Raw genomic sequence first — 13,027 nt, 5'->3', positions numbered from 1 at the left:
AATGTTGTCTTCACAATGAAAACATAAGAAGAATATTTACCCTTAATTTAGTCATGAACATACAGGATAGCATAACTGTTATATGGAATAATTGGAGTATTGTTTAATTGTAATCCGAATTGCTAACGTTTTTACTTCTTTCTCTACGTGCGAAACATCGGCAAATAGTATAAATGGACAAAAAGAGGAATACTGCTTAAAGATAACAGGTAATTTTAAAAATTCTGTAAGTAATGATATTCATTCTGAATCTGAGGTACAAATGTGCTACTGTATTTGAGATTTAAGTAACTGTAGTTTTGTTTTAAGAGTAACAGACAGGCTTTTTCCTATGAATTGTTAATACATATGAAATCATATGCATGTTCGTGTGTTTGATTCACAACAGAAACAAATGCAATTTTGTTGTTTTGAATGGAATAGCATAAAATTGTATGCATAGGCTACATACATTCTTTTTGCTGGAGAAAGAAGTATGGATGTGTTAACTAATGAAATTAAAATTGATTTTTTATTCTAGTAGATCACTTCGGCCTGGTATAGGAACAAATTGTAATTCACGGGATCACATTGTACATTCGTGACCCGTTATATGACGAATAGCAGAACGTATCAATTTGACTGAAGTTATTGCGATGCTGCAATCACTTTCAGAAAGCTAAACAGATATTATTTTCTTATTAATGATTTTCTGTTACGGAGATCTGACGCCGAGCTGTTGTAGGTACATTAAGTTATACGAATGACGGTGACAAGAATCCTGCATTGAAGGGCCAAAAGTCACATTACAGAATCACTGGAGAGATTATTTCGTCTCACACACTGAGCTAGGATTTTTAATTTGTAACTGTTAATACAGAAGGTGTAACAAAATGATGCTGACACACTAGCAGTTGTAGAGGGTATCTTTAAGAGAAAAGTACGGGTAGACAGCCATGGCCGGAAACGTTATCAAAGCTGTAGGGGCCAGCGCCATCTCTTTGGTAGAAAACGGGAGTTGTACGCTGGAGATTCCCACAATGGCCTGGTAACATTTACGGTATTAGATGGAGGCAAACCTGCCGCCAACACCGCCGCTTGGGGTCGGTCAGCGTCGAGTTTGATGCCGAAACGGTGAATTAGCAGGACGCGTTGGCCTCTTTAACTCCCATGCCATGTAAAGCGACCGAGAATTCTACCTGGTGTAAACGGAAGCCTAACGCGGGCAGACACCATTCCGCCATGTTCTGGTCGTTGGTTTTCCAGCGAACCGTCCGTCAAAGCAAGTTCGCGTTTTCACCGCTTTGGCGGTAGCAGCACAGCACAGAGAACCTAATATAGACATACCCTCTCTATGCTTCCTTAAAAAACTTTATGTACATAGGTGGATTCAAGGAAGAGGGGGGACGGGGCAATGGTCGATCGCCACCCACTCCCCCTAACAGCACAGGGAGCAGTGCTGAAAATAACCTGGTCCTCATGACTCAGCCGAAAAATTATGTTCTTTATCGATTCTTCCAACAGATCTAAATGTCCTAAAACTCTTTATTGGTGACGGAAAGCACTATAAACAGCTTAATTAAGTGGTAATACGCAACAATTTCAGATCATCGGATTTTTTTTTCCCGCGCCTCCCATCTCTCCTCCTGGTGTCCATCCTGGAGCCTCCGCTGCTTATACACTTATGAGCCAAAACATTAAGACCACCTGCTTAGCCGGCCGCTGTTTCCCGAACGGTTGTAGGCGCTTCAGTTCGGAACCGCGCTGTTGCTACTGTCGCCTTGGGCATGGATGTGTGTGATGTCCTTAGGTTAGTTAGGTTTAAGTAGTTCTAAGTCTAGGGGACTGATGATCTCAGATGTTAAGTCCCATAGTGCTTTGGAACATTTGAACCTGTTTTTCTTTGCTTAATAGCTTGTTCGTTTGGCCGTCTTCGGAACGAAATACATCACTGATTCTGCGTATAAGGGATCTGACATTTTTTTGGTAGGTTTCTAGAGGTATGTGGCATTAGGTGTCTACGCACAGGTCATGTAATTCGCGTAAATAATAGGCTGCTGATTTCTGTAAGCAGTGATGGGGCCCGATAGCGACTCAGACGGGTTCCATAGGATTCACATCAGGCGAGTTTGATCGCCGAAAAATCAACATGAGTTCAGTATAATGCTCCTCAAACCACTGTAGCAGGGTTCTGGCTCCGAGACACGGACAATTATACTGGTGACAGATGACATCACCGTCGTTGAAGACATCAAGCATGAAGGGATGCAGGTAGTTCACAGCTGTCAGCGTGTCTCCGATTATTACCACAGTTCCTACCAGGAGAATGTCTCCCTCAGCATAATACTGCTTCCACCAGCCTGCATCCTTGGCGTGCTGCACGTTTCAAGCCACCGTTCACCTCGACGACAGCGTTTGTGGAGACGACCAGTAACCTAGTGTAGCAAAAACGTGATCCACTCGAAGAGCCGACACGTTTCCATCGATCAACGGCCAAATCCCGATGGTCCCGTGCCGACTGCAATCGTAATTGATGATGTCGTTCGGTCAATATGAGCACATGTAGGGACGGTCTGCTGCGGAGCTCTATGTTGAACAATGTACGACGACTTGCGTGTCGCAAAACACTTGTGTGCGCACAAGCATTGTGTTCCTTTGGTAGAGATGCCACAGATCACCATCTATCGTACTTTACAGGGCAGACAAGCCTCCTAAACCCATATTCTGTTTCGACGGGATTGCATTATAGGATTTTAGCATCTGTTTTCTATCTTCCAGATGTAAGTTATACGTCAGAGTGAGATCCAATTTCACTCGCAAGTATTTAGGCTTATTGTCATGCCTGATGCGTTGAGCATTAACAGAAAGCTGTAATTTTCTATTTGTATCTCTGTTGTTAAGTTGCATTCTGGTTCTGTCGTTTTGTTAGGGCTTGAATGTAGTTGTCGCTTGGAGTAGTAGATATACAGTAATTCCAAGTCTGCATTCAGTATTTTGTCAAGATCATTAGAATGTTTACTTTCATATGCGAATACCAGATCGTCCACTGATGCAAACTTACGTTATTTGGTGTCTGGCCTGTCAACAATATATAGATTGAAAAGAATGAGTGCTATATAGTGCCGAAGCCTGTGGTGGGCTATTATTCAGAACCATGCTCTTGCTGTTCACATCAAATAGCGAGACCTTGATTTTCCTGCCTGTTAACTTGTTTTTGAATAGCGTGCAAATCCGCTTGCATTTGATAGTTTAAGTTAGCTTAAGCAGAATCAACGGCCTTGCTGCAGTTCCCGTCAGATCACCGAAGTTAAGCGCTGTCGGGCGTGGCCGGCACTTGGATGGGTAACCCTCCGGGCCGCCATGCTCTGTTGCCGTTTTTCGGGGTGCACTCAGCCTCGTGACGCCAATTGAGGAGCTACTCGACCGAATAGTAGCGGCTCCGGTCAAAGAAAACCATCATAACGACCGGGAGAGCGGTGTGCTGACCACACGCCCCTCCTATCCGCATTCTCCCCTGAGGATGACACGGCGGTCAGATGGTCAAAATGGGCCACTTGTGGCCTGAAGGCGGAGTGCTTTTAAGCAGCATCCCCACAATCCATACTGTATCATAAGCCGATGTAAGATCTATGAGAACCAGGCTGGTTTTCATCCTGTTTTGGAAGCCTTTCTCAATATTGGTTGTGCGGGACATCGCTTGATCACAACAATTGCTACCACCTTGAAAACCCACCTGATATGTAGGAAGGTTGGCTTTGATATATGGAGTTAATCTAGTCAGTAATATTCTAATAGTTTATTGGAGTAACAGAGCAGGGATGTCAGTAAAATTCTACAGATCATCTCCAGTCTTTCCAGGTTTCAGCACGTTTTGCTTCTCTCCAGATCTTATGGAGTGCGCCCGTTCTGATGCATTCTGTGCAGAGTGTGGCAACCGTCTTCTTCCTAAAAATCCCATTTCCTTCAAGACTTCTGGTAGGATTTTATAAGGTCTGGCCATTTTTCCTGTCTTCATTTAGCTTCAAGGCCTGGGTACTCTCTTCTGTTTCCATTTATTCCAGTTGTCTGGAAATATTTCTTTTTAACTGCGTTTAGTTGAATTTTGGAAGTCTGTTTCAGGACAGTCACAATCTCAGATGGACCAGAACAAAGAGACAACCTGTCAGGCACCATAGCAGCACCTCATTTTCAAAACCAGCCCTGAGCTCCTCCTACAGGAATGCTTAAAACCTTGACTTTCCATTGCTTCCTTCCAGCTACTCCTGCATTCCTCATTCATAGTATTGACCAACTGTTCTGCAGGCTCGTCTTCCCTGCTCTTCTTGAACTGTTCCATTAGTGTTTCACACTTTTTCATCCAGCAGGGGTTTAGTCCTTCCTAACTCTACGAAGAATAGCATTTGGGGCTGCTTTGTATAGCAGTTCTGTGAATCTAGGTTTAATGTTTGTAGCTGTCAGATTTCCTCACGTTCCAATGTGGGATAGGGGAGGCTTTTTATAACTGGGAGTTATAGCTGATCTCTACAATTACGAGGTAGTGCTGGCTTCCTGTGGCTGCCTTGAGGACCGTGAGGACTTCTCTTGTAGCTTGCACAGGTGTGGCTGTTGTTCACATGTGAAAAAGGTTAGGTCAGTTGTTGACGTTGTGTCACACACCTTTGACTTGAAGGTCGCTGTATCCCCAGGGTCGAAAAGTAGGTGTACGTCCTACTTGTCTGCTCATTCATTTAATCCAATACCTTCATCTATGGACCTCAGATAGCCCCATCTGGTATGTTGAGAGCTTAAATCACTGACATACACTGCTAGACAGTGATCCATGGGTAAAACACCTATGGGCTGTTTCTGTGATGGAGCTTTGTAGACATTATAGAGTATCATCTCTCCCAGTTTTGTATCTACCACACCTTATGCTGGCATCATTTTCATGTCTAAATTCCCTAGGAATTCATTCTTCTCTAGGATAGCCATACTGTGCTCGTCATGACCAGTGTAGCCCACAGTAGTAAATCCTGGTACTTTGAGTCAGCTGACAATTTAATCATTCAAGAGTGTGACACTTTCTCTGGAGACATTTTTTCAAGAATTTCTCCCTTCAGCCTCATACAGCATTCTATGTTGAAATGACATAGTTCGTTCAGTCTCTTCAAACTGAAATTGCTTATATGCTCCATTTGCCTTTGTATGGTTCCGGACGCATTAGTGCATACAGTCACCATAGTTGTGTAGACTTTTCACTGTTGTGCCTTGTTACTGTGTTTTCTGGGGTACACCATCAAAGACAATGAATTCATTAGATATTTCCATCAGGTGACAATGGGGCAAATAAGCGTAAGCTATGAATTTATTTTAATTAAAAACAAATAGCACAGCAAATTTTGTTGAAAGTGACCAAGTATTAATGTATATTTATTATGCTGATTAAAATTAAAAATATATGAAAGACCTGCTCATTTTTTTAAATTTTTAACAGAGACAGGGACAAGATATCGCTAAAAATTATGAAAAATAATGAAAGATGGAATCAACAACTTCAGCTGAACTCAAGTAGACAAAGTGATACCAAAGACAAAAATCCTAAACGAAATCACACTACACGCCTAACAAAAATTCACAAAAATAATTAATAACTTTAATTGAGCTATATTGCTTAAGTAGAGAGAATGATACCTCAAAAGTAAATTCTAAAAGAAATCACACTACACACCTGATGAAATTTCATAAAGAAACCAAGATTATAAAAATGACTGCGGCAGTTTAAGCTGTCTTCTTAGGTTTCTGCCTAATTCATCCAGAAAAATCATGCCACATTCAGAAAATACAGACAAATATTTATGAGAAGCAAGACAATAAGTATGATTGCTACCCATATTACGTGCAGCAGTTTATCCTGTGGTCTTAGGTTCTTCCCTAACCACACACTCAGAAACCGTGACTCATTCAGGATAAGCAATGTAATTTACACCAGTTTATAAGTTGCCCCAGACAATATTTGATGACAGGCCACTTACATCCTTCCTGTTGCTGAATCAGGATGACCATCAGCATTGGGTAGTGATGCAAGAGGTTCTGCATTCCCATATATTGCAGCTCCTGCATCAGGTACTCAGATGAATCTCTATACTGAAGAATCTTGCATGTCGCTATGTGTATTGGTCACATGTAGATGAGGATTGTGTGAGTGGTTCACGAATGTCAGGGTTATCAGTCACAGCAACCACCATTGCCCCAAACCTATCAGCCATGGATTGGGAGCATGCAGAATTTTCAGGCCCATTACAAGGGGCCATGTGGTTGATTTTAATAAGATATTTTTTCTCATTTCCCATACATAATAAAAATGCAATGGACCACTAAGGCAACTATTTTTCCTACTGGAGGAGACTCATGAACTCATGTCACAGATAACAGTCCAAAGTTTACTTCTATGAGTTTTCAGCAGTTTTGCACCCATAATGGAATTAGGCAGGTTACCACACCTCCATCTCAGCCTGTGTCTAATGGGATAACAAAACATTTTGTGAGAATGTTAAGACACAGATGGAAAAAATCTTGACATCCACCCCTATTGATTCTGTACTGAGCTTTTCATCCTCATACTAGGAACCACCACTCCATGATCAAAGCCCAGCAGAGACTTCTGCACAGATACTGTCATCATACCTTGCTAGATTTGTTGCAGCCTTTATCAGCACAAGAAAAAGAAGCAGAAATGAACACCGCAACTTTTGATACATTGTGGATTTATTGGTTATGTTTCTTTGAATTATGTTAAACACACCATAGATGCAGTAATCTGAAATACACAGCACAAAATCTACCGCACTGTGCTACATTGCTATTCCTCTAGATCCATGATACTTGGAATAAGGGTGACGAGCACACCTTCATTTATGCAGGTTTAAGCAGTTTTTGCACATGCGCAACTAGTGTGACATAATTACCTTGCAGGCCAAATACATACGGATTTTATACAAAATGTGCACAGTTCATATTGTGTACAGCTAAACACAACCACTCTTAGCTACAAGTTTACGTCAGTGCCACCAGATGGTAGCACGCTGCAGCAGACTTTATCCCCATTTGCTTGACATAAATCCAGCTATATGGTAGCACATTCCTCAGATATTCCTATACACTCACTGTATAGTAAAATTAGATCTGACACCAGTATATGTTAAAGTTGTACTGATAGAAAAACCTATTTTGTAGGATTCTTAATGAGATAAAATATGATAAGCTTTGGAATTTATCATACAGTAATCAATTTGAGGCAGTAAGAAACATAAAGCACATCATTGTTGATTGTGAGGCTGTAGGAATTACTCATGCATCTGATATCTGTTGATCTTGTGGTGAGTCATGTTTATTTGTGCTGCAGGCCCATATTATTCGTATGAACATTCACAAAAAGCTGTCTCACTGGTTTCTGGGACATCCATTTCAATATGAGTTTGAAGACAGTGTGCCTTTGGCCATTACGGTTCTCAACATCTCATCTGCATTTCAGTCAAGTGACCATGTTGGTAGACAGTACTACTTGAATTTAATCATTTCCATGAATGGCAGATTGTGTTTGGAATTAGTTGTTTACTGTGCAGGAATCAACTTTTGTGAGCAGTGCAAACATGCATTCTGCTGAATCTGTTTTAAGTGCTGACGACAAAAGTTAGCTACAAAGGAAATAGAGCCTCCCAGACCAGATCCGTTGTCTGAGAAAGTGACAAAATCAAATAAGTGTGACTTCAAGCGAACATTTAACAAAGAAGTGTACAATAAGCATAAGTTGTTGTTTGGGTGCACTGTACAAATGCCTCATTTTCATCCCAGAAGTTAACTCGTTAACTAATACATGTTTTAGGGATATTGTACATTTCTCCAAAAAAAAAAAAAAAAAAACGAAAAGCACAAAACTCCAACTTACACAAAGATTTGGAAAGTTGAATAGCAAAAACTTAAATATTATATCTCTTTTGCCTGAACCTATACTGAATGCTGTACTAAATGACAAAATTCCATAAAAACAGTTCTTTATTTTTTCAGACAAGTTGTGCATATTATTATTGTTAATATAACAATAATTATTATTGTACAGTTGTATAAATATGCTGATAAGCATAACTCTCATACAGCAGATGGTATTAATTTCACACTCTCATATTTATCTGAATCTAAAAACTTGTGAACAACCAAAATGTATACTCTTGAGCTGCCACTGGTTGCCACATCTAGTGTCATCCTTCACCAGCAATGAAACCAGCTCCATTCGTGCTGTCCAGGGCAGACTGCAGATCTGCCACACTAGTCTTGCCGACTCCAGGTCCAGATCTGCCACGCCAGTCTTACCCTGTGGGGCATCATTATGTACAAGAGAAAGAGAGAATGTAGTCCACACTTGCCACCAAGATATTTAAGATATCGTGATGTTCAATACTGGAAGGGCTACAGACTGATTAACATTAATAAACTGTGGTAACCCCATGTTACCAAATCAAGATGAGACACAGCAGTTCATCTTGTTATGATACAATTGACTTGCACCTGCTGACATGGGTCCAGCTGCCAGCTGATGGCACAATCAACCAGCGACAGTGGTATCACTTTGAGATCTGCATGTGCAGGCACTGGAGAGAGCCATCTCATTAATCAGATTAGCCCAGAGCAGAGGGCTCTCTCTCCCTCATTCTGTTATAGTTCATTCGTATGCTTACTTGACTCCACTCTCAGCAAATTTGTTTGGAGTCACCCACAGCTAAGTATATGGACTTTGTATGGGACTCAGCATTCTCATAAGTATATGGACTTTGTACAGGACTCAGCATTCTCATTAAAGTGATATGGTCATTCTATGATTACTTATTTGTACATGTTGCCAGACAAGTGGCAATGAATATTGTTCATTATTCACATGTTTTTCAATGAAGTTGCAGTGTCAATAGGTGCTTCCTTGGAGGTTATTGTACGCAGTTAACTGTGGCAGCAGCTGGAAAGCAAAAATTAGTTGGAAATGCAGCAGCCTGTTAAAGAGGCTTCAAAATATGATGGCCTGTATGCCACCTTTCCCCAACTATAACAAAGCTGCTGGAGACTGAAAATCATATGAGAAATGCCTATAGCAACACTTCCTGGACTTCAAGATAGCAAATGCTGTCTCTCTTAAAGCTCCCTTTCTGTCATAGATATCTCCTCAAATGTACCACTTGTTAGGCAAATTAGCCCCCTTCAGGATCCTGTGTCTCTGTCATTCGATTAAATGTGTCATTTACTGACTTCATATTATTACAAACATGTGATTTTTAGGAGGGTTGAATTTTATCAGAGCAGGAAATAACCTCATCAATATTAACAGACGTGGGCTGCAGCATTGCAAGGTTTAAGTCACAAATGTCACTTCATTACCACTCAGTCTAAGGAATCTTATGCAGACACAATGGTTTGTGAAGCTGTCATTAGGTCAGCCCCCAACAAAAAGGCATGCCAATGGCCACTGCAATTTGAAGACCTCTTCTTAGGAGAAGTACTTACAATTGCTCAACCATCTGAAGCTACCTGGGCTACAGGCCATCAGTTAGATTCCTGGGCTCACATGGCAGCTGTTAATTTAGACAACGGTAGGCATGCACAATGGTAGTTGTGACAATCTCGTAACTGTTTGTAACAAACTGTTCATTGATGCGTATATCAATGGTATTACCCTTTGATTGCAAGTGGATACAGGTGCAGCGGCATCACTTATGAACTCTAGCACTTACCTGTGCCTCGGTTCCCCTTCATTGTCTGTTACTTTGCACCATTTTGTCAATTATAACTAGCAACAAATTCTTATCCTTAGGCAATTTACAGCAGAGTGTGTACAAGGCAGTGCTGTGTTCATTGACATTTCTTGTGGTGGACAGAGCCTTTATGGAAAATCTGTTTGGCTTTTACAGCGTTCGGGTTCATGGTCACCCATTCAGAACATTTAATGTCAGATCTGAGCCCTATGAAGAACTGGATGGCCTGTGTAAGAAATTTTCCATCCTTTTTTTTGTCTGGGCCAGGCAAGGCCACGGATTATGTGCCACGTATGACCCTCAAACCCAGTGCACGTCTTTTTCATGTCCAGCCTGAGCACCTGACACTTTGTCATCACGTAAAAGAACTATTAGACAGGCTGAAAATATTAGGGGTGTCATGCAACCCATATCATCCAGACAATGGGCTACACCAGTAATGGTTATTACGAAAATAATGGGCAAGCTCCACCTTTGTAGTGTTTTTGGAGTGACAGTTAATTTGCAATCTGTCCAAACTTCACGGGAGCTCTCCTGCAGACCTGTCAGGAGTGCTAGTTCTGCAAGGTCTGCAAGAGAGCTTCTGCGAAGTCTGGAAGTAGGAGACAAGATACTGGCAGAATTGAAGTTGTGAGGATGGGTTGTGGGTTGTGCTTGGGTAGCTCAGATGGTAGAAAACTTGCCCGCAGAAGGCAAAGGTCCCAAGTTTTAGTCTTGGTCCAGCATACAATTTTAAACTGTCAAAGTTTCATATCACCACACACCACACTGCAGAGCGAAAATATCATTCTTGCTACATGTACTTATTTGTATGTGTTACTATATAAACAATGATATGAATATAATAGAGGGAAACATTCCACGTGGGAAAAATATATCTGAAAACACAGATGATGTGACTTAACGAACGAAAGTGCTGGCAGGTCAATAGACACACAAACAAATACAAACATACACATGAAATTCAAGCTTTCGCAACAAACTGTTGCCTCATCAGGAAAGAGGGAAGGAGAGGGAAAGACGAAAGGATGTGGGTTTTAAGGGAGGGGGTAAGGAGTCATTCCAATCCCGGGAGCAGAAAGACTTACCTTAGGGGGAAAAAAGGGGTATACGCTCGCACACACATATCCATCCATGCATACACAGACACAAGCAGAGAAATGTCTGCTTGTGTCTGTGTATGTGCGGATGGATATGTGTGTGTGTGCGCGAGTGTATACCCCTTTTTTCCCCCTAAGGTAAGTCTTTCTGCTCCCGGGATTGAAATGACTCCTTACCCTCTCCCTTAAAACCCACATCCTTTCGTCTTTCCCTCTCCCTCCCTCTTTCCTGATGAGGCAACAGTTTGTTGCGAAAGCTTGAATTTCATGTGTATGTTTGTATTTGTTTGTGTGTCTATCGACCTGCCAGCACTTTCGTTCGGTAAGTCACATTATCTGTGTTTTTAGATATATTACTATATAAACAACTAAATGTTTGTTATGGAATCGAAAATAAAAGACTTTCTTCAGAGTTGTAAAAAATTCAGTTTTATTCAGTAATAATGGAAGACAGATTTTTAGAATAATCACAAAAAGACAAAAAAAGATATTAGAAAGACACTCTTTAATCTGGCTTCTCAGGGGCAACTGTATAATTTCCATGTTGGTGCCAGGACCATTCTGAAACAAAAATGTTGAAATTCCAAACATCTGGTTGCCCCAGGTGAGATAAATTCACAAAAGAACTAGAAGACCATTTATAAGGAAAGACAGGATATTTGTGATTATCAACATCATCTTGAGGCACATCATTGCTTTCATCATTACTTTCTGCACTTATATTTGCATTCATACTGAATGGTGGACCAGCAATGGCATAAACTTGAACAGATGTATTTGGCGCCCAGATGGAAACCTTTGTATCAATCACTCCAAGTGGCAGCTTGGGATCGAGTTGTATGTCACCTCTTGGTGCTATCATTGACTGTTCATCTTCAGATAATAAGGTGTCATTGTAATAATAATTTCTCATCAGATACATTATTGTTGCTACATCTGTTGCTCTCTTCTGATCTTCTTTGAAAGACCTTGCTAGTGATGACTGTTCTAGTGTCTGTTTCATGTTGGCACAATGACTTGCATCACAGATGTCCTGAAAAAGGAAGAACATATTACAAAAAAGGATTACTACATTGACAGGTCTATGCTAAATGTGCAGTTATCTCCATTGCACTTCATTCTTTCTGCTGGATACATGCTTTATTTTATTCGCATGCCCTTCAAGATAATTCCACAAGAAAACAAGAAGTGAAAATATGGTAAAAAAGTCAACTTCCTTCTGAAGACAATGAGAGATACTTCCAAGAGCAAAACATGCTTAACTGAGTTTCTTGATAAGTTTTTGAGTACACTACGATTCCATTTTAGTTTTTTGTCTATCTAGACCCCAGTTCACTTTCCACATTATGTTTCGTTTAGGGTATGACTAATAATGTGTACTTTTAGTCCTAGCATGTCAGTTTTGCTTTTTTGATTTGCATAATATGAGTCTTTGTGAGATTGCAACATATGGTTACTGTATGCTCTAAAACCAGTCGTGAGGCTGCTTGATTGTCATCTGAACTTATCTGGTAAGGTTGAGATTGAAAGTGACACCAACACTTAACTAATATTTGAGTTATATGTGTGTGTGTTTGGGTGTCATGGGTTTGTGTGTGTGTGTGTGTGTGTGTGTGAAACTACTATAGTGAAAGAGCAGTGGCTTTAAGGTTAGGTACACCATTTGTGCACTTGTGTGTGTCCCTGTGTGAAATCAATGAGCTGTAGGTAAGTGGTTGCCTTCTCTCATTTTTATTCATTATAAAAAACAATGTTTTAATGTCAAGAAGTTAATTTTGTAGCTCGATTTCTGAAAAATGCAGAGCATTTATTGTGCTTCAGTTTTGCTAGAATCGACTAATGATGAGATTATGACAGTTTTAAAAATTGTTTTTTTGCAAGAGAGAGAGAGAGGAGAAATAAAATGTGATTCAGTTGTGCATGGATACCAAAACTGAAAAAGAAACTGTCACTATCAAAAAACAGTACCTTGCAGGAGAAAGTTAGAGAGGAGATTACAACATGTTACACACAGGAAGCTGTTCAGAGAAGCCTTGGACCACTAAACGGAGGTGGTGTATGATGGATTGGATTGATTTGGGGGAAGGGATTGAACAGCACAGTCATCGGTCTAATCGGATTAAGGATGAGGAAGGAAAGCGGCTGTGCCCTGTCAAAGGAACCATCCAGGCATTT

The 13,027-nt window shown here is 40.7% G+C and overlaps 1 protein-coding gene across 2 annotated transcripts in view; it reads right to left on the bottom strand.

The window, feature by feature from the left end:
* Window positions 1-11,269: 11,269 nt before the first annotated feature.
* The window catches only part of LOC126461762 (putative phospholipase B-like lamina ancestor), a 161,711-nt gene continuing 159,953 nt past the window's right edge, over window positions 11,270-13,027 (bottom strand). For both annotated transcript variants that reach the window (XM_050096021.1, XM_050096022.1), the window contains one exon: window positions 11,270-11,885. In XM_050096021.1, coding sequence (XP_049951978.1) covers window positions 11,358-11,885 — 528 coding nt within the window. In that variant the 3' untranslated portion in view covers window positions 11,270-11,357. The remainder of the gene's footprint in view (window positions 11,886-13,027) is intronic.

Source organism: Schistocerca serialis, chromosome 1, assembly GCF_023864345.2.
Source record: "Schistocerca serialis cubense isolate TAMUIC-IGC-003099 chromosome 1, iqSchSeri2.2, whole genome shotgun sequence".
Taxonomy (NCBI): Eukaryota; Metazoa; Arthropoda; class Insecta; order Orthoptera; family Acrididae; genus Schistocerca; species Schistocerca serialis.
Note: the sequence above shows the minus strand (reverse complement) of the source record. Positions and strands in the feature narration are given on the sequence as shown.